The sequence below is a fragment of the Cheilinus undulatus genome, linkage group 4, assembly GCF_018320785.1.
Source record: "Cheilinus undulatus linkage group 4, ASM1832078v1, whole genome shotgun sequence".
NCBI lineage: Eukaryota > Metazoa > Chordata > Actinopteri > Labriformes > Labridae > Cheilinus > Cheilinus undulatus.
In genome coordinates, this window is record NC_054868.1 from 46,766,585 (window position 1) to 46,789,438 (window position 22,854).

The 22,854-nt window shown below is 39.2% G+C and overlaps 1 protein-coding gene across 1 annotated transcript in view; it reads left to right on the forward strand.

Moving 5' to 3' along the window:
- The window catches only part of mad1l1 (mitotic arrest deficient 1 like 1), a 148,377-nt gene that overhangs the window by 91,092 nt on the left and 34,431 nt on the right, over positions 1-22,854 (forward strand). Inside the window, exon 17 of the mRNA XM_041786356.1 lies at positions 12,780-12,973. Coding sequence (XP_041642290.1) covers positions 12,780-12,973 — 194 coding nt within the window. The remainder of the gene's footprint in view (positions 1-12,779; positions 12,974-22,854) is intronic.

Genomic DNA, 22,854 nt, shown 5'->3' on the forward strand with positions numbered 1-22,854 from the left:
TCTCATCCGTGACGGCTGGGTGTTTTCCTGAGAGAACAGCTGTTTTGTCCGTCTCAGCTGCTGCAGTAGCAGCTCTGTGTGAGAAAGAAAGAATAAAGAAATGAAGCGCCATCTTTGGTTCGGGGTGTAAAATAAGTGTCAGGCCCCAGCTGCTTTGTGCTGGTGAAATACCACTGCTCCTGTTGGGTTTTTTTTCACTGACCTGGTGAGACGAGAGGGGAACCCCAACAGGCTCTCAGCTCTGATATAAAGCAGCTGGCCCAGCAGTGGCTGGTGGGGAGTTTGGCTGTTTCCCTGCTGCTATCAGTGTGTGCTAGGTACGGCATGTCATATGATGCAACACGACAGTCCAGCACGGTTCAGGTGTGTTTTGGGCTAAACTTGAGCTGAAGTAGATTTGTTGTTCTTCTGAAATCCACAGATTTATTTGTGCATTCTTCTTATATTTTAAGCCAGTCTATCAGCTGCAAAAATTGGCAGAACCTCTCAATGACTTTTCAAGCTAACATCTGCCAATATTGATATCATGTTGATAATATGGTACACCCCGAGTTCATGCTTCCTCTCACTGTAGTGATGGAAGAATCCAAACTGCACCCAAATACCTGCCCTCACTGCCTTCTGATTTTTGTACTGAAATGCTTAAAATAGCCCTTGCAGTAGCCTGATATTACAGCATTTTAATATGAAAAAAAGCTTTTGTTTTGTTTGATAAAGTGTCCTGGATCATAACACATGCCTGACCTTTGTGACAAAACAAACAGCACAAAAATCAATTTACCATTCAGTGACTTATGAATATTCTAACTGAGGCGGGACCTCCTGCTGCTGGCTCCATTCAGCTTTAGCTGCGTCTATATCCCTCAAAGATGGCATCCATGTAGCCATATCGCTCCTGTGAACAGCTCAGACATCTGCATGCATGCATCTATGAAGGGCATATGTTACAGATGCTGAGAGTTAGATAATGACAGCAACACAGCTGATGAGCAAGGAACAGCACATTCTCTGCAGCATTGGTGAACCTAGGGAGATGGAAAGGGTACATGTGAGAAAATGCTAGAAGCAGCTTTAATGAGCTCACTTTGGCTGCTGGTGAAAATCTGAAAAAGGATGAAAGAAAGTAGGTTTTGAAAAATAGATTTTTGGACTCTTTGTATCATTTCATATTATTAGAAATGAATAAATGCAACCTGACATGGATCCAATTTTTCCCACACACCTCGTTGTTTCACCCTTCACACTAAAAGGGGTCGTCTTTGTGCAGTTCATTATGTTTAAAGGATTACAAATTGATTTTTTTACCTGAGTAGTAACCGAGGTTATTAAAGCAAATGCAGGTTAGTGCTGTCAAAATCAGCGTTAAAGATGCAATTAGAGATAGATTAAAGATTGTTGTAACTACTTTCTTCACTGCACATTTTTAACAGGTGCTCAGGTCTTGTTTCCTTTGAGACTAATGATAAGAACTAAATGAGAGAACAGCAGGGTAAGAAAGGAGCTACTTCACTGATATTTATATTTGAAGCCACTAAGGCTTTTGTCCACACAGGAGTATGTGACAGACAGTTAGAGGAGGAAAGTGTAGTTATGACAGGGTTAAATATTTAATTGGAGTTCAGGGCAGTGCGGTGCCAGAAGTCTAATTTGTCTTCGGAGGAAGCGCACAGTACACGCTCCTTCTCTAGAACTCCTCTCTCATCTCTCCTCTTTTAACAATCTGTCCTTTATTTTCCTTTTCTCTCTTACCTTCACTCTTTCTTCTGTCATTTTCTCCTGTCTTTAGTTCCAGCCTGTCTTTTTCTTTTTTCTCTCTATGTGAAGCCATAATTGAGTTTCTTACTGGTGTGCTCATTTTCAACTCAAACAGATAATATGGACCTAATGTGTGGTATCTGCTCTTATCTTCAGACCAGGGTCGATGCAGTGGGATGTCTCAAAAAGGATCAAAGATAAATGGAATAATTTTCATGTCTTTGAGGTTGGCGCAGGTTTATACAAAAAAGTATGACTTTTTATATTCTATAGAACTTATTAGCTTTAAACCTCTCTAACAAGGGTTGAATCTCATAGTGAAATAAGGATTTACAGATCAAAAATGAATCTTTGAAAGCCATCTTTTGCAAAAAAAAAAAAAGGGGCTTAATAGAGCAGTGAATGGCATAACAGAAGTCCTTGACTGACCTACAAGAGTACATAGGCTTTTCAGTCTTTGTATTACTGCTAGAGTCTCAAGACTCTGGTTAATTCAAATAGTTTTAGGACCAAAAAATAAAGTAATTCCCCCATTGCATTGCATACTTTTTAGTTTGCATTGCAATGGGGAATTACCTCAATTCCAAAAAAGTTTAGGGGTTGTGTAAATTGTAAATAAAAACAGAATGCAATGATTTGCAAATCTTGTTAAGCCATATTTTATTCACAGTAGAACAAAAAAAAAGCATTTCTGATATTGAACCTGAGACATTTCACCATTTCATACATTTTGAAAGCATCACATCTCAAAAATAGTGATGGGGTAACAAAAGGCTAGAGCATTTTGCAACTAATCTCGTTATTGTGCAACAGATCAGTAACATGAATAGGTATAAAAGGAGCAATTTAGAGAGGCAGAGTCTCTCAGAAGTAAAGATTGGAAGAGGTTCACCAAAATTGCATACATCTAAACATTTTGAAACAATTTCAGAAACATTTTCCTCAACATAAAATTTCAACAACTTTAAATATCCCACCATCTACAGTCCATAATATCATCAAAAGATTCAGAGAAGCTGGAGAAATCATTGTGTACAAGGGACAAGGCAGAAGGTTGGTATCGGATGCTTGTGATTTTTGGGCCCTCAGGGGCCACTGCATTAAAAACAGGCACGATTCTGTACTGGAAATCCCTACATGGGCTCAGGAACACTTCCAGAGATCATTGTCCGTCAACACCAGCTATGTTTACATGGGCCACTTGTAATCAGAGTTAATGCCTGATCTGAGTAGAAATGTGTCAGCTAAACAGTTCATTTGGAATAAAATTCTCCAATCCGGCTCATTCAAAACAATTCCGGTGTGGCAGTTTAGGATTATAGTTGTTTGGATCAGCGTCCACGAAACACTCCCTGTTTTGGGTGATTTTTGTCTTACTTTTTGTCTGCTCCACCTGACATGTCTTTTGGCTTCGTTATTTCAGGAATGGAAACACAAAACAAAACTGATCTGTTGCAGAGACAACTTTGCACTTGAAACTTGAGCTTAGAATTGTTGATCAGATAACATAAGGTACAGACACCAGGGAGAAGGAAAATCCAATATTTTTGCATAGGAGGAATTGGAAAAACAAGCGATCAGACTGTGTAAAGTGACGGCAGCTTCTTTACAACATAGGTGTAGGCAAATTTTTCTGCGGTTAGACTGGTGGGGTGTTACTGCACATGTCAGAGCAATTTTTATTCAGCTCAAATGTATGATGTATGATGCATGGACATGCACAAGCAGCTTTCAGCATCCATGTGGACAAGGAAGTTTAACTCTCCGATCAGAATAAATTTAATTGAATTGTGAAAAAAAATACTCATGTAACCACAGCTTTGTAACATGATGCAGAAACACTGGGATCTTCTCTGGGCCAAAGCTAATTTGAAATGGACTGAGGCAAATTGGAAAACCGTTCTGTGATCAAATGGAAACCACAGATGCTCTGTGCTGTGGACTAAAGAGGAGAGGGACCATCCAGCTTGTTATCAGCTCACAGTTCATACACCTGCATCTGTGAAGGTATGGGGTTGCATTAGAGCTGATGAAGACAATGCTGACCACATACCACATTCCAGACCTTTCACCAATAGAAAACTTTCGGCACATCATAAAATTAAAAATCCAGCAAAAAAGACCCAGGATTGTTCAGCAGCTCGAATCTTATTACAGACAAGAATGGGACAGCATTTCTCGCCCAAAACTCCAGCAATTGTTTTCCTCACTTCCCAGAAGTGTACACACTGTTGTTAAAAGAAGAGGGGATGCTATGCGATGATAAACAAGGCCCTGTCCCTGTTTTTTTAAGATGTGTTGCTGCCTTCAAATTCAAAATGAGCTAATATTTATTATCATTAAATGGTAAAATGACTCAGTGTAGCGTCTGATATGTTGTTTCTGTTCTACTGTGAATTAAATATGGGTTTATAAGATTTGCAAATCATTGCATTCTGTTTTTGTTAACATTTGACACGATGCCCCAAGTTTTTTGGAACTGGGGTTGTAAAATGGCCATGCTGAAATGCGGTAGGTGCATTTATTTCCTACCACTCTGAACTGAGAATATTTAAAATGAAAAAAAAAATATTCAGCCTCCTCTGCTGTCTGTATTCAAAGGTGATCAGTGCTACAGTAGCGGTGACCTCAGAGTGAAGTGCTCTCCTCAGTTAAGTTTTAATGAGATTTTAAACAATTATGAATACAAAAACATGGAAAATAAAGCCCAGGATTAAAGAGGTGGGATTTTTATTTAATATGCCCTTTTTACACTAGATTAGAAACCTTTCCATTAAAAATCATCAAGCATAAAGCTAAAAAATTAAATTAAAGCAGTGAAATGAGCTGCTGCCATTAAGCCATATTTATAGCTTCACACATGACTGCGTTATATGAATGAAGTCTCCCTCTTAGAAACGTCCTGAGGGTGATCATGTAATGGAGAGTGAAAATATTGAACATATTTAGGTTTCTACGCGCAGTTGAACAGTTCTCCTGCTGCAGGGCTTTTAGATAATATGTTTGTCAATGATCCATGATATAGCCAGGAATTAGACAGAACCATTTACAGATTAATCTGCTGAGGTGACTTTTTCTGCTGTAATCCATCTCTGCTCTGTCATATTCCTGCTCAATGGTTTTTCTTAAAGCTTCTGTGAGGAATTTTTGGTCAGTCATGAAACGACTGAAATACACACTGAAAAGCAAAATACAACCATCGGCAAGTTTTGTTCTTTCTATGTTGTTATTGAAGGTTCAATGAAGAATTTTCACACTGAGATGTATGAATTAGTTAAAACATGTCTAAACCTGTGTTATATGTATTTTTAATTCAGTTAGTTATAATAGTCTATCAATTGCCAATGACAATCTGATGTTGTCCCTAAGCTCCCCCAGTAACCTACAAATGAAGGGGGTGAATCCAACAACCTGTTTGTTTTAATTTGGGACTGGAGAAACAGGGATATCTAACCCTGCTTTCATGATCCTTCTACCTTCAATGTCATTTTCTGTCAAGATGATATCTTAAAAAGTCAGTTATTGTTGTCCGTAGATATGAAAATTACCACTGATATATTGGCCGTACATATCAGCAGAGTCTACAGATACATTTATGGAGTTTTTCAGAAGATTTTTCACTTTCTATCCTCTTTTTAGGGGTGTAAATCACCTGTTTCATCAAATTAAGATATTAATATTTTGGACAGTGATACAGTATTTTTTGATATCACAAAATCTGCCACAATACAATTTTGATATGATTGGCTGTAGGAGCCTTTGGTCTATATGAAACATTTCACACAGTTACAAAACAAAGGTAGTTTCAGATATATAATTACTGACTTTAATAAAAAGAAAACATCTCTTAGCAAAAAGAGCAGCTTGGCATTTCACCACAGTAAGGTTTTTTAATGTTGTAAAAGTTGTATTCTTACCAAAAATAGAAGGTCCTTGATTACCATGATATGGCCATTTGTCTTAAAACATGCTTGATTTATAACAGCAAACATTCAAGTATCAAATATTTTTATTTCCTCATGTACTTTGAGCAATGTAAAGCACCAATTTGTACTTCTTATGTAATATTCCCTAAGCCTGATCAAATATTTTTGGCCAATTTTCACATTTTAGATTGTTTTTCTTGAACTTACTTACACATGAGGACTTGATCAGATATTTCTGCTCTATAGTGGTCCCTCATACTTTACATAGGAGTCCATTAATGTGGCATATAGTTCATGTGTAGTTTTTTTGTACATTATGAGGTTTAAATGAGGTTAAATCTGTGGCATGTAATATTACAGTGATGAACCGACATTGTTTTGGATCTGTTGCAGTCTTGAGTTTGATACAGGGAGGAGTTAGAGTGTATAAAAGGATGCATGCTGCAGCAGACTTTGCCCTCTCTGTTTACCTGTGGAGTCTGTATCAGACAACACTATTTCAGCTAAAACAAGAGTGTGGTTTTCATTTTAGTACAATCCTGGTTGTATACGGATACACATGCAGACATAGTTGGAAAAATAAGGCAAGAGGCCCACCCTGGTGTGGTCTGTACCCACACAGCTGACAGAGGGGTGGATTTACAGTCATGGACAAAAGTATTGGCTCCCCTGGAATTTTTCCAGAAAATACACCATTTCTCCCAGAAATTGTTGCAATTACAAATGTTTTTGGTAAACATGTGTTTATTGCCTTTATGTGCATTGGAACAACACAAAAATCAGAAGAAAAAAAACAAGATTGACACAGTTTTACACAAAACTAAAAAAATGGGCCGGACAAAAGTATTGGCACCCTTTTAAAATTGTGGGTAAATGATTTTATTTCAAACATGTGATGCTCATTTAAACTCGCTTGTGGTGATAACAGGTGCTGGCAATCTAGAAATCACACCTGAATCTAGTTAGAATGTATAAAAGTTGACTCGACCTTTGTGTTGTGTTCCTGTGTGTGTCACACAAAGCATGGAGAAGAGAAAGAAGAGCCGAGAATCGTCTGGGGACTTAAGAAGCAAAATTGTGGAAAAATATGAACAATCTCAAGGTTACAAGACCATCTCCAGAAATCCTGAAATTCCTTGTCCACTGTGCGTGATATAATCAAGAAGTTTATAACCCATGGAACTGTGGCTAATCTCCCTGGACGTGGACGGAAGAGAGAAGTTGACAACGGAATGCAACGCAGGATAGTTGGAATGGTGGATAAACATCCTCAGCCAACTTCCACACAAATTCAGGCTGTCCTGCAGACTCAGGGTGCAAAAGTGTCAGCTCGGACCATACATCGTAATCTGAATGAGATGAAGCGCTCTGGCAGGAGACTGAGGAGAACCCCACTGCTGACAAAGAGACATAAAAAAAGCCAGACTGGAGTTTGCAAAAATGTACCTGAGTAAGCCTCAATCCTTCTGGGAGAACATTTTGTGGACAGATGAGACTAAGGTAGAGCTTTTTGGAAAAGCACGTCATTCTACTGTTTACAGAAAACAGAATGAGGCCTACAAAGAAAAGAACACAGTACCTACAGTCAAACATGGTGGAGGTTCAAAGATGTTTTGGGGTTGTTTTGCTGCCTCTGGCACTGTGTGCCTTGACTGTGTGCAAGGAATCATGAAAACTGGAGACTATCAACAAATTTTGGGCCGCAATGTAGGCCTAGTGTCAGAAAGCTAGGTTTGCGTCAAAGGTCATGGGTGTTCCAGCAGGGCAATGACCCCAAACGTACCTCAGAAAGCACCAAGAAATGTTCGGAGACAACGCGCTGGAGAGTTCTGAAGTGGCCAGCAATGAGTCTGGATCTACATCCCATTGAACACCTATGAAGAGATCTCAAAACTGCTGTTGCAAGAAGCACCCTTCAAATCTGAGAAATCTGGAGCAGTTTGCAAAAGAGGAGTGGTCCAAAATTGCAGTTGAGAGGTGTAAGAAGCTTGTTGATGGTTATAGGAAGTGATTGGTTTCAGTTATTTTTCCCAAGGGTGTTCAACCAAATATTAAGTTGAGGGTGACAACAATTTTATCCGGCCCATTTTTTGAGTTTTGTGTAAAATTATGTCAATTTTGTCTTTCTTCTTCTGATTTTTTGTGTTGTTTCAATGCACATAAAGGAAATAAACATGTGTACACCAACAACATTTGTAATTGCAATGATTTCTGGGAGAAATGGTGTATTTTCTGGAAACATCCCAGGGATGCCAATACTTTTGTCCATGACTGTGCTCTTTCTCTCAGCCACAAACTTTAAGCAACTGCTGCTGCCACTGGCTCATTGAGGGTGCTGCTGATGGGTGGAAACTGTTAGCAGGCATGCTGAGGAATTTCAACATAAAAGCGTAGCTTGAAGATGACATTGTAGCTGATGTTTGGACATTACACCCCTACCTCCTTTCTTTAACTTAAAGGTATTTTTAGGTCTTTAGTTATAGCTCTGCTTTAAAGATAGCTTAATTTGTTGTGGCAGAGAAGAATCCTATGTTTTTGTGTTTTTTCTAGCACTTCAGAATTGTCTCAGGGAATCACCCTGCAAACTGGTTGCTTGATTAAGAGAAATAATTTAAATAAAGTTAGATTTTTATTTAGTGTTCTGTACAGCTCACTGTCCCTCAGCAGGTTGTTAAAGTGCTGCTTGCAGCTCTTTAAATAGCAGATGAAGCTTGGTTTTACTGTTAAAAATACATTTCACATTTTATGGTCATGTAATACAAACAAATGACTGAGTTTTTCATCATTGAATCTTTATATTTAAAACAAAACATTTATCGGTAGATTGTAGAACAGGGAGCACTTGGTGTTCTTGCTGGCTGCAGAAACAGCCTGTTTTTTTTCCATTTTCATTGGCATGGATCGATACTTTTAATGTGACTTTTATTCATTAATGTGTTAATTTATTCATACAAGTATCTCATCATGTTTCTGACTTTGTAACTGCAGAGCGCCTGTTGTTTTTCTCTCTCTCCCCCTCAACCTGTGTAGTCTTAAGAATCACAGAAGCTAACTCAGGAACACATTTCAATTGTTTTTGGTTTTCTGGGTTGAGAGGTGACATTTTTTTACTTCTAAAGTTTTCCCTTTGGCAAAACAAGAAACAGTTTTGTATCATTACCCATTTTTGATCATTTTTGGGCTTATTTCAGGTTGAAACATGAGTGGGCAGAAATATATAAATAAGAAGCTCTCTCAGCTGTGGAATTTATCTTGACAGCTTTTAAGAGACAGCCTGCCCAGACCAAAGAGACCAATTAAGGGCAGAAGTCAGAAGTCACTAACTTCCTCCAAACTAGACAGTTGGTTTTAAACTCTTTTAACCCAAAGTTCTTTGATTGAGCGTCTAAACAAACTTTGCCGCACATTTTTGAGTGGGCACTTCTTCCCATTCATATTTGTCACTGTGCAGGCATTAAAGTGTGCGCGTGTCCCTGCGTATGTGTCCGTTTGTCTGCATGTTACAGTACATTTAAACAGCGTCTCCTTCATGCTGTCACTGGAGAATTAACAACCATTTTCAGGACACTTTGAATAGCTGTCATAGAGTGACAGTTTTGTCACAGTGCTGAAGTCTTGAAACAGTATTTATCAGCACTGACTGACACTCAAGAGGAGCCCAGTCACCCAGGAGACAGACAGGCTCCAAGACAGACACTTTCAGACTCCTAAGTTTCTACTTTCCAGCCATTTTCTTGTGTAACACTGATGGATAAAAATGTAATAGGGTAGGATGTATGAAGAGGAGAATGATGGGTGGAAATAATTATTAGTCATAGCAGGGTGAGAGGCCTGGGCTGTGAAAACGCACCACTGTTTCTATTAAGGGTGTAATATACTGTATGTATGTGTGATGGCTGAAGAGATGACTGCAATAAGATATATAGCACGGGTTTTTATGTACTTTAGATTTCTTATTTAAATAGATTTCATTAGTGCAGCTGAAATATTCTTGGCCTTAAAGCAAGGCTCTTTGGAAATTTTCACTGGTTTTATCCACTTTTTTCACAAGTTTTTTCCCTTTTAATAATTACCCTGGTTCTCTTTTTATTCCTTTTTTTAAGCACTTACTTTGCCTCTCATATCTTGATGGGGACTGTAGAGAAAAACAGCCAGAACAAGCATTTGTGATGTGAATTACAAAGACAAGATTGAAGATAATTTTCTTTACAATTTAGAGAATGAAACAGCCACACTTTAATCAGAGCAGTCTTTGCTTTTTGTCATGTTGTACCTTTTTGGAAAGGGTAGAGCATGCACATTGGCGAAACATATCTGCCATAAGGTGAAAGCTTCCGCAGGAGGTCAAGTTTTCAGCTAATATGAGACACAATCAATCAGCCACGGCAGCCGTTTGACTTCCTATAACATATATCATTGCTAGTAGGGGTGTGAATCTCTCCTTGTCAAGATGATTCACAATTCACAGGCTACGATTCCATTCACTGATGACTCATTAAAACACATCGCGAGTTACTCTGATACGATATGATCCGGTACAATCTGATTATGACATCAAAATAACTTTTTGCTTTAACAAAAATTTGAGCAAGGGGACAAGATTATTTCATAATAGTCTAAGTTTATTTAAGCTCATTTATAAAAGAGACTAAATCCCAGGCCTCCTGTGCAAAATTCTGAAATTATGTTTAAGAAAGTTTTTATCATGCATATGCCAAGGTGTCTCACTTTGACAGTGAGTTGGAAGATTAATATTATTAATCCTGATAACAGTAAAAGCTAAATATCAAATTTTTCCAAGAAAGACAAATTAAAGCTAATTTAAAAATCAAAAAACAGTTTGGATGGAAGATTTAGTCGCTGAAAAAACACTTCAGTATTGGATTTTTGCATGTATAGAAAAAAAAATCTTTTTCAGCCCTGCTCAGAGCGAGTTGTTTCTGAGTCTGTGGCTTTAAATGTTAATGAGCTGACTGCCTCCGCCCCTGACCACGCCTCTCAGGAAATAGATGTCTCTCTCCTGATCCTCAGCCGTATCCCATGCCGCTTGTTTATCAGTCCTCAGTCCTCTGCCTTCAGTTGAACCGGAAGTAGTTCCGGATCCATTATCTAAAGGACTGTCCCAAAGACTCTTAATTGGTCTGAAGACCGAGGGCGGAGATTTGAAGACCGATGAGCAGAGATACATGAGAGCAGGCTTCCCAGAACTCTTTTTACTCTAAGACACGCCCCCTTACTGGATATCACACAGTGGATGTTAATGAAACTTCACAACACCAGCAGAGATAAATAAAAGAGGAGAAACAGAGTTTATAACGGAAGAACGGACACAACAGACTCTCAAGATAATATAAACATTAATAATTTTTTAAAGTCTCAACAACTGATTGTCTGGGATTTAAAAAAAAGTGTTTGACATAAGTATTAATAGTGAAATATTGAGAATACATTTAATAAAATAAATACTCACAAGTGAATCAGTGTGGAGTTTAATATTTGATTTGTTTTCTGAATCACCTTTAAATATAAAACATGTTACAAGCTCATAAAATCAGATTCAGATCTGAAGTCAGACTTAGCAACAGTCTGTCAGGAAGAAACACATTTTAGATCATTTTGTGGTCAAGTTTTATCAGTCTGATGTTAGTGAGCATCAGATTTGATCAATAGCCTTCACATTGAATAATTAGGATAATAAATAATTTTATAATCAAGCATTTGCTCATAGAAAGAGTTTGCATGATTTTTTTATATACTGCAGGTTTCTCTTCATGTAGGTGTTTTCTGATCCCACACTGAGACCAAACACTTAAAATGGAGATTTGATTAGAATAAATACAGTACAAATGTACGCAGACACAGTCTGCTGTTCCTGACAGCTGATTGATGATCAGCTGATTGATGACCAGCCCGCACCGTCATCATAAACTGACGTTGCTTCATGTGATGCTGTAGAGGAAAGGACCTCCTATGGACTGTTAAACATCGGTCTTTTGGCTTCAGTCCTCTGCTTCGATTCCTCAAGTCTCTCCATGAGTCTCTGGTGGGATGGACTAAGACTCAAGGAAATGACTCACGCCAGAGACCCAAGCCATATAGTGAGAAAAGTGAGACGCAGCCCTCCTCTCTGCTGTCAGTGGAGAGGAGGATCAGGAGAGGAGGGTGGAACTTTCTTCAAAGTAGGGAGGGCCAACCGAACATTGGGGTGGTGCTAACTCCCCACATTTCTGCATCTCTCCCCTTTTTATGACCCAACATATGTTTGTGCTACTTTTTATTCATATTTCATGTTAAATTTGTTATTGATAGAAAAAAATTGTGACTTTGATGACAAAAATATTGAAAAGCCTCTAAATAAACTTGTTTAAGTATTTATTTCAGTGGTATTTTATTTTAAAGAGATATCCAGCACAGTCACTTTGTTTCTTTGTACTGGGTATTTTTCATTGGAGTTGAGTTTTAGTCTCACTGTCAAAATGAACTCTCATGGTCTTTCTAGAGGGTTGAGAATTCAGGCTTCCTAGCCTTAAATAACTGTAGGTGTTCTCTTGGTCCACCTTTTCTTGTCTTTCTCTCGCTCGGTCACACACCCTCGCATGAGCACATTTGACTTTGAGCTCTATTTTCCACAGTGATAACATTGTAAATAATCCCCTCCATAAGGGCTCATTTTTTGCTCAGGCAAACTCATTTCTCGACCTTCTCGAATCAAGTCTTCAAATGAAAGTAATTATCTCAAATTGATTTTCACAAATTAAAGTCAACCCAGCCCTGCTTCCCCTCTCCGTGACTCTTTCTGCTCCCAGCTAAGAGACCCAGCTGACTGCTCTGCTCACCATACACTCTGTGCATCGTGGTGTTTGGTAGACACTAAGTGAGCAGATGGAGTGCCTCGGGGAGTGTATTTTTGATATGGAGCCGTCCATCTCTGCTGTGTTAGCTAAGTGGGATGAGCATGTACTTGTGGAGCTCTGTGGGGAAGGAGGCTTGAACCTGGCTGTCTCAGTTGTACATAAGGAATGATGTTCTTGAAATAAGAATTGCCAGCCACACTTGCTGAGTTGTTTTCCCACTGTGTTTGTGTGTGTTGTGTTACAGATTTACGTAAGCAGATGGAGAGCTCGGAGCTGAGGAACCAGAGGCTGAAGGAGGTGTTTCAGAGGAAGATTCAAGAGTTTCGCACAGTCTGCTACCTCTTGACTGGCTACCAAATAGACATCACCACAGAGAACCAGTACAGGCTCACCTCAGTCTATGCAGAGCACATGGACGACTCCCTGCTCTTCAAAAAGGTACACAAACACCACATATGAGGCTGAACAATGATGGTCACAATCAAACAGAATGGGATTAAACATCCCAGTCTGTTTATGGGGGTCTCCCAGAGGGAAAAAAGGGTGTCGACTGTCTTCCTGTGGGACGACTTTGATTTCCTTCATCAAAGTCCACAACTGTACCTCTGTAGCTCTTTAGTACCATCTGTTTTCACTATGTGGAGTTCACAATCCTGCAAGATACCAGGTCAGTGGTTGAGCTCTCAGCCTGCAGTAATGCTTGTAGTTATGAATTACAAAACAGCCTACAAGTAGACCACCCCAGCCCCCTTTTTGTTAAATGATTCATTCATTTAAATCCTCTGGAAACACATGGACAGAGAACCCTCATTTACAGTGGTGCTGGGGTACAAACAACAATAAAACAAGCACATACAGTCTTCAAAGAAGGCTTTAAAGCAGGGAAAAGAGGGACAAAATACAGAGCAAGGACATTCATTAGGTTTCCTAGTTGTGGGTCATTATTTACAGTATGATAGATTTAAAAAAATAGACATATGTGATATTGGATTTTTGGCAATATCCAATCTTCTGATCCTTTTTAACTCTCTTTTATATCAGTAATAACACAAGTGTTATTTTTGTTGGTTAAAACTGACTAAAAATCTAAGTCAGGTTCCCTTTTTCGTGAGGAAGACTGGACTACAACTTACTAAAAACAGATCTTTGGTGATAAAAAATCTGATGATGAATAAATGTAATGTTTATCAAGGAGATTAAAACAAGACTCAAATATTGGTGCTGGATTGGACGTTCAAAATCACTAACATTTCTCCTCTGTGCATATGATCAGTCAGAACACATGCAGAGTTTGGGTAGATAATATTCTAGGTAGGTCAGTCGTTCCTTTAATTTATTTTGAATTGATTACAGTGTTTGTAGGGCTTTAATATGGGTGTTTAAATTTTGATGAATTTTACAATCCATCTGATTAGATTAGTTCAAAGAAAATATGTTTTTTGATTTAAGGTAAAGACTAAAATGGAAGCACTTCTGCTTGACTAAAACTGGATTAAAATGTTGCTCTGTTTTCATTGGTATGAAGTGTGAACAATAAAAGTGAGGAAGTTGTGTAAAACACACTGCACACACTTTTACAAATATCCAGTGTGCTGATATTTCCTAACACATTTTAGCTGATACTGATACCAATACATACTTAATTACTGTGGAAACACCAAGTTTGACCTGTAGAAAGAGAGTCTGAGTGAAGGAGAGCTGAGAAAGGAAGAGGGAAGTACGCAATTGAGTGGGGCTTCTTTCAAAATGTTCAGGGCTAACGGTGGACCCCCTTGAGTGTGTGGCACCCTAGGTAACCACCTATAACTAATGGTACACTAGGGTTGTCATGATACAGGGCCAAGCAGGGCTTTTGCCTTTTTCATTTTCAACCACGGCTGGGTGGTCTGGCCCTCCTGCAGCTGCACTGGCCATATTTAGCAGCAGAAATATGTGCAACAACAAGCCAGGTTGCAGTGAGCGCTCTCTGGCTGCCCGACGCTGTCTACCTGCTACACTGTCTCTTAAGTGCGCACGATGGATGCTGTGGGCACGCACTGTAGTATCGATACCATGGCAAATTAGTATTGTATCTGGATACGGTGTTTGAGTATTGATACTTTTCGGAGTATCGATATTTTTGACAACCCTATGGTACACTTGTACTAATATATGATAAATACTGTCAGCCTTCTGTAAATAGCAGAAATTTTCACATCTGCTGATACCAGTATTTCACTTTATAAGCACACTGATATGCTTAATAATATTGTGCATCCCTCGTATATTTACCACTGACAGTTTAGACAGCAGGTACAGTCTGAAACTGATTTTTAGTGAGCAGATGAGTGCACTACATAGACTAGTACAGGTGACTTCTATATAGGTGGGTAGAAGGGTGCAAGTGTGTGATTTCAGTCATGACCAAGGTGGTCTTCATTCTTCGAAATGCATCCACCTTTATCCGCAGGGACCGCCAAAATGAAAGTTTTTTACAGCTGCTTTAATTAATGATATTATATGTCTAATGCCTTAAAACATTTCATAACTTTTTAGCATAACTTTAGCCTCTTTCCTGCATTTTAAAACTTTTTCTTTAATTATACCTTAAGGTAGAGGAAACACTTTCAGACAGAATTAAAATATTACCATAAGGAAGATAATTCTATTCATAACTTCACATATATTCATACTTAAAAACTGAGTGAGATTAGATGTGGTTGCAGGTATAGCTATCAGCCACTGGCAGTGTGTATTTCACTGTGCATACAGCATATGCACTGCAGTTATTAACATAGAGTTGGAAAGTTAAAAAGAAAACAGCGTCAACAACAGAGTTCCTACAGGCTGTAGCATCTGCGTCAGTACTGATATCCGTCACGATGTGATTTTTCATGAATGCTTCAGGAGGTGCAGATTTGACCTTGCAAGGTTTTCTCCCCCCTTTTTACTGTTTCCCCCACATCCACGTTTATGCACCATTACGCCACATTATAGCTTTGTGCCTGACGCGGCCATGCAGGGAGAGGAGCGTTCTGCCGGCAGAGACTTTCTCCTCTGCTGTGTTTAATGAATATGTGTGTGAGGAGGAATGACTGCGTGTGTGTGGTAGAGTGATGACTGGGCAATGTCACAGAGCCAGGCTGCATTAATCGATCACCACTCCCCATACGCCCATTGAGTTGGCTAAATAAAAAACTGTATGTGTGGCTGTCCCTTAGCAGTTTAGCAAATCCGATTCTTAAGTAGCTTTGCAGTGAAAACATCCTGTTGTGCTCCCTTTGCTCTCACCTTCTTCCTCTTTCTTTCCCCCTCCATCCTGCCCCGCTGCACTTTTTCTCTTTTTATCTCTCTCGCTGTTTATCTCTCCCCCTCCCTCTCTGTGTAACTCTCTGATCTGAGTGTGTTGCAGAAGCTAATCACCGTGTTGTTGCTGTGTTTTGTTATGATACGGGGGGCCTCCAGCTAGAACAGAGAGCGTGGAGAATCCATACTGGCAAGGTGGAAGGCAGCTTTATTATCCTAGCAGGGTAATTATCGTGGTCAAGTGCACGACAATTGCAGCTGGTCGTTCCTGCCTTGCTTAAGGACTCACTTGAATATCATGAGAATAAGAAACAGCGACATTTGAATGTGCATGTGCGTGTTCAAGATTTTTTTTTTTTTCGCTGCTGTGTCCAATCTGCTCCATCGAACCCACCTGCGACCCTGCCAGAAGAGATAATTCACTGTCAATATTTATTAACCTCATACTGCATCCACACAGACACATGCATGCTCACACGCACAGGGTCGTTATTCCCTCATCGTGCGTACTGTCACACTCAGATGCACACATACTCACTGCAATCTCCACACTCCCCGTCACACCACACTTCACCTCTCTCTGTCTGGTGCACATGCATACAGATGTACAAAGTAACACACACACATGCAAACACACAAATACACACAAAACAGATGCTAACACCTCCAGTATTAGTATTCAGGGTGTTTGCCGCTGTCTGAGAGTGTATGACACAAACGCCTGGTGGCCTATGGGAGCACAGAGGCCTGTACTACTAATAGAATACAACACTATGCTCTCTCTGCTCAAACACTCTAAAAAAATAAATCCTGGTTCTACTTAGAAATTATTGAAGTGATTTTTTGCATGTGTCATTTAAATACAACCCCAATTCCCCAAGAAGTTGGGACGCTGTGTAAAATGTTCATAAAAATGCAATGCACTGTTTGGCAGATACCATAAACCTAACATAAAATTACATATCAGGTGTTGAAACAGAAATATTTCACCATTTCATGAAAACATGACCACATTTTGAATTTAATAGCAGCAATACATAAAAAAAAAGCTGGGACAGGGCCATTGAAGACTGGGAAGGTAAGTGCAGAGGTAAAAGTACAGTAACTCTGGTTGACATTTACTTAAGTAAAAGAAAAGGTACAGGTTTATAAATCTACTCAATTGAAACTAAATAGTATCTGATTTAAAGTTTACTGAAGTACTGAGTAGCTACAGTGGAGCTGTATTGTAAAATATCATCTTTCCTTATTGGCTAGAACAAGAGAATAGATCTCTACCAGGTTGTTCAGGTAAAGCAAAACATACAGCAAGATTGGTTAAATTTAACACTTTAAAAGTGTCTATATTGGTCCACACTACATACAGTTAAACTACACTTTTGAAAGTCTTACATATTTTACAATATGACAGAGCTGCAGTAACTCTTGAAAATTTGTGGCGAAGTGGGTCTTCTCTGGCAAGAACAAAGCAGAGTTAATCTCATAGCAATGAAATTCATACTGATGAAGAATATGCACACCACAGTCAAAGGCAGCAACTCTAACTCAGTGGATAACTTCACTCATGGTGCAGGTGTGTCTCGCATCTAAAACAACAGCAATCCTTGAGAAACACAGGCAAGAGATCCCCAACCGGGATCACAGGCAATGTCCAAACACATCTTAACGCTGCCCAAGGGCGTGGTGGGGAAGTTCACCCACACAGCACACCAGATTTGAAAACCCCCAGTGGGTGGAGCCAAGACCGTTGACCTGTTACAGAGTTGAACTAACACTGGTTACCCTGAGATGTCAAAACTCCAGTTATTGTTGTTTTAGGATCTCTCTCATTCTCTCTGGTTGTGCTACTGTGTAGTCAACAGAGGTGGAAAACATGCAAAAGTGTTCTACTCAAGTAAAAGTACAGTCACTCTGGTTAAAGCTTACTGAAGTAGAAGTACTGATTTCAAAATGTACTCAAAAAAGTACAGGTACCCCAAAAAACTACTCAGTCACAGTAACTTGATTAATACTTACTTCCCATCCCTGACTAAGTGGTACTAATGAAAAACAGCAACTAAGTAGGTGCACTGGCAACAGGTCAATAATATGACTTGGTTTAAAAGGAGCATTTTAGAAAGGCAGAGTCTCTCAGAAGTAAATATGGACAGAGGTTAACCAATCTGTAACATACTGGAAGAGAATTGTGGAACAATTTCAGACAAATTTTCCTCAATGTAAAATCGCTTTATCTCACCATCTACAGTACATTATATCATAAATAATTCAGAGAATCATGAGAAAGCTCTCTGTGCACAAGACATATCTGAAGGCCATATTGGATACTTGTGATCTTCAGACCCTCAGGCAGCGCTGCATTAAAAACAGGCAGGATTCTTCTGGAAATCACTGCATAGGCCCAGGAACACTTCCAGAAATCATAGTCTGTCAATACAGGCCGCTGTGCCATCCACAAATGCAAGTTAAAGCTGTATCATACAAAAAAGCCATTTGTGGACATGATCCAGAAAGGCCACTGTAGTCTCTTGGACCAGAGCTCTTTTAAAATGGACTGAGGCCAAATGGAAAACTGTTCTGTGGTCAGATGATCCAATTATCCCATTCGCAGGGGCTGGATCCTATCCCTCCTGTTGTTGGGTGAGAGGCCGGGCCTGGACTGGTCCCCAAACAAACAGTGGACACAGAACAAACATGTTTAAACTCAAAGCATTTTGAGTTTGACATACTCCTGTAGAACGTTGTAAGCAGGCACAAGCAACAAACATCATTTTCTGCATATCTATTTAAAGCCTGTTTTACAACCTCCTTGAATCATTTCTTGAGTGCACCCTCAGAAACACATGAATACAATATGAATGTGTGAGATGCTGCTTAAAGTCAGTGTGAGTGTAATCTGTGAATAAAAATTGGACTAATTGTAGGATGATGGGAGGAAATGGGGGATTTTGGACAGGAAGCATGGAAGTCATTGCAAATAGGATTCTAATGTTATTCACCTCAGCAACAGGGTTGCCAGATAATCCAGCTAATATCCCCCACTTGCAGATGCACCCAAATCCCTCCCCCCTAAAGAATAAGCTGTTTAACCTGCAACTGTCACACTCCCTCCCTCTCTCTTGGTTTTCTCTTGAATTCATTAAGTTGCACTGTTGGTCTAATGATTTCACAGCTCTTTATTCTTGTCTTCTCTGCCTTTTGATACTGCTTTGATTAGCTAATTGAAATGTTTCAAGTGAAATTGTGGAAAGGGATGCTTACTGTCTCTCTTAATCATTCAGTCTTGCCTGAGTCTCCACAGGGATGTGAGGCAGACACAAAGATGGTGATAATTATGACCACAGGAAATGTTTTGTTTATTCAGTCTTTGTCACAAACTTGGCTCAGATGTTGTAATTTAAACTTCTCTCCCCCCTTTTCATCTCTAAAAGTGTCAGAACAGTCAAATGCTAATTGAGGGTTTGGCAAAAAAAAAAAATCTGCTGAAACAGTACTTCTGTGATCAAAACTCTGCAACAGATTGGAAGATAAAATGCTAATAAAGCGTCAGTTCTTGACTCCATGATTGCATGGATTGCTCTAAACTTGCAAACACTCATTATCCCGAGAAGAGGAATAAATGATACGCTGTGTATTTACCTGTCAGCTCTAAAAAGCCCCAAATTGAACACATTTTCAACTTTAAATACAGTGTTGTGGTAATGAAGGCACAATTTTGACTTCACTAATAATTGAATAGCAATGCTAAAACAAATTCACAACAAAACAGTTAAATACTCTACATTATGGCACATTAAAAACGTGAATTATTGGTAAACTTAACAAAGAAGAAAATTATTTAGATTAAGGCTGTCAAAAGAATATACGTGTGCATCACAATTAATCTCATGATTTCTGTAGTTGGTCACAATTATTTACACAGTTGTGATCACTTTTCAAACTGTACTACTTTGCACTTAAAATTTTTATTTTGTCATTTTGGATTCTTCTACAACTTTTCTTTTAAAACTAAGGGTAACTGACATCCTGTTTACATCCTGTACAGACCTGCTTGTATAGTTAGACCGAAGTGTCTCATGTGAATTTTATCTCAGATAAAGGAAATTGTTTTGGATTGAAAAGGAAATAATGGGACAGTAAAAAGTTACATCTTCGATAACACAGGGTCCAAATGACTTGTCCACTGAGCTGTCTGTGAGTTTTTAAACTTAAATGAGACATTAAGGAGAGTTGGTGGACTTATTTTACATCGCTATGGCAGCAGGGAGATACTGACACGGATCAACAAAAGTGTGTTAATAGGGACAATAAAGCACGCTGTAATAGCGCACTAATGGTGGGTCGTAGTTAATTGTGATTGATCTTGACAGCTCTAATGTTGATATAAACATACAGCAAATTTGAAATAACTAATCTCTACTTCCATCCTTGACTAGATACAACACACTGTAAAATCTGGTGTATGTTGATCGATCAGCAGCTGATTATGATTGGATTGGATGATCTCTATCAAAAAATAGAAAAACACGTCTCTCCTTGGTGCATTGGTTTGCATTTAGGTGAGGCTTTTGTCTCATCACTCTGCTATAAAGCCATGATCAGTGCAGGGCTGCAAGGATGGTTGTCTTTCTGGAACTTTGTCCCATCTCCACACAGGATCTCTGAAGCTCAGTCAGAGTGATCATTTGGTTCTTGGTCTCCTCTCTTACTAAGGCCCTTCTCCCCTGATTTCTCAGTTTGGCCAGGCAACCAGCTCTCAGAAGAGTCCTGGTTGTGCCAAACTTCTTTCATTTGAGAATCATGGAGGCCACTGTGCTCTAGGGAACCTTCAGCGCAGCAGACATTTTTTTGTAGCCTTCCCCAAATCTGTGCCTAGTAACAATCCTGTCTGATCTCTACAGGCAGTTCCTTTGACCTCATGGCTTGGCTTTTGCTCTGATATGCATTGGCAGCTGTGTGTGCCTCTCCAAATCATGTCCAATCAATTTAGTTTACCACAGATTGACTCAGACCTAACCTTGAAAGCAGATGGAGTTGCCTGTTTCTGTGTTTCTTACTGGCGAATCCATCTTGCAAAGCTCCCGTCTGAACAGTTTGGACCCATTTAGAAAGTGACAGCACCAACCAGCGATGAGAGGCAGTACTTTCGAGTGTGGCAGAGTTGTGACATATGCAAGCAGCAAGAAGAGGCTGGTGCAAAAATGGTGGAAGAGATTTGCGTGGATGCTGCTAAAGTGGTAGTTTTATCAGAACTTGACGACATTTCTTCATTAAAAGAAGAACAAAGAACAGCAGTGAGTTGTTATTTTTTCAAAAATGACAAATGTCGTGTACTAACATGTCTACAGTTGTCATGGTTCGCGTTATGCAGTTCTCTGTGGAGTTTGCTCCTCGGTAGTGGGTAAGTCACGTGTTTTGTTGCTCTGATTGGCCCGTAAAGATGTGACAGACAGAATGTTCATCCAATTACCCTCTGAATTTTTTTCAAAGGCTCTGCCCTTTCCCAAATGCTGTCTTTTGAAGGTTTTCCTTCAGGTTAACTCAAACCAGGGTATAGAAACATCTCAGCAAAGATCAAGAGATATGGGAGGATCCTGAGCTAAATTTCAAGTGTTGTTGCAAAGGGTCTGAATTCTTATGCAAATGAAATATCTCAGTTTTTTATTTCTTGGTTATTTTATAAAGAATTTGAAATTCAGTTTCACTTTGTCATATTGCAGTACTCTGTGTAGATTAATGAGAAAAAAAATTACTTTAATGCACTGTAAGTTTGTGGCATGACACTCCTGGAAAAGATACTTCAGTCATGATGGTCTTCTTTTTTTTAAAGGATTTAAAACATATGGGAAGCTGTAATATCACAGACTCACAATATTAAAACAGTATTTTTCCGTAATCTTGGCTCAATCTTAATTGAATGTCCACAGCTTTTTTGTTTGCTACATTAACATTCAAGCAGTAGACCGGCTGTCTGGTATCATTTCAGTGGAAAGAAGTTGGACTGTAAAAGAAGGTAAAGCTGGCAGGCATGGAGCTCTCTCAGACTAGAAGCAAACATGGGCAATCTGGACAGTGAGAGGATGATAATTTTGCCATGTCTGTCACTTTAAGATGGCAAGATTGGACGGCAAGATAGAGACTGTTTGTACCTATGACTCCCAGAAGGTGTTGTCTGTCTGCCTGAATCCATTAAAGGGCTGTAAAGAGTACTGTGAAGAGCAATGTAAGGAGCCGATAAAGGGCCACTGGGTTTATAAGACAAGATAAAAGAGGAGCATCATTGTGAGACAGAACTGTAAAATTGATCGCCAAGTCCCAAAGGAAAAGCTGCTGGATTTAGTCCTTTGAGATTGGTGCTAGCATGCCTGACTGGCATGCTCAATGATTTTATTGTATTCTGTTGATGCTCACATAATGATATGGCAAACAACTACTGAAAGCCCTTGTCAAAGGTATGCGTTTTTTTTTTTTCTACAGTGCATATAAAAAGTATTCATCCCCTCGATGTTTTACCCTTTTATTTGGTTTTATAAACCAGTCATGGTCAATATAATTCAGCTTTTTTGACCAAAAAAAAAAGACTAAAAACCTCTTCAATGTCAAGTGAAAACAGATTTCTACAAAGTAACATCAATTAAATACAAATATGTAACGTAGAATAAGTGACTGCATTAATGTTCACCTCCTTCAAGTCAGTATTTAGTAGAGTCAACTTTGGCTGCGATCACAGCACTGAGTCTGTGTGGATAGGTCTCAGTCAAGCTTGCAAATCTGGACACTGCATTTTTACTCCATTCTTTGCTGCAAAACTGCGCAAGCTCTGTCAGATTGCACAGGGATCGGGATGAACAGCCCTTTTCAAGTCCAGCTGCAAACTTCATTGAATTGAGGTCTGGGCTTTGACTCGGCCACTCCAGAACATTTACCTTGTTGTCTGAGTTTTAGATTTAAATTTAGATTTAGACAACATTATTTATTACAAAGGGCAGTTCAGTTTTTGCAGTCTACCCAGACCATACATACATTCACAAACAGCA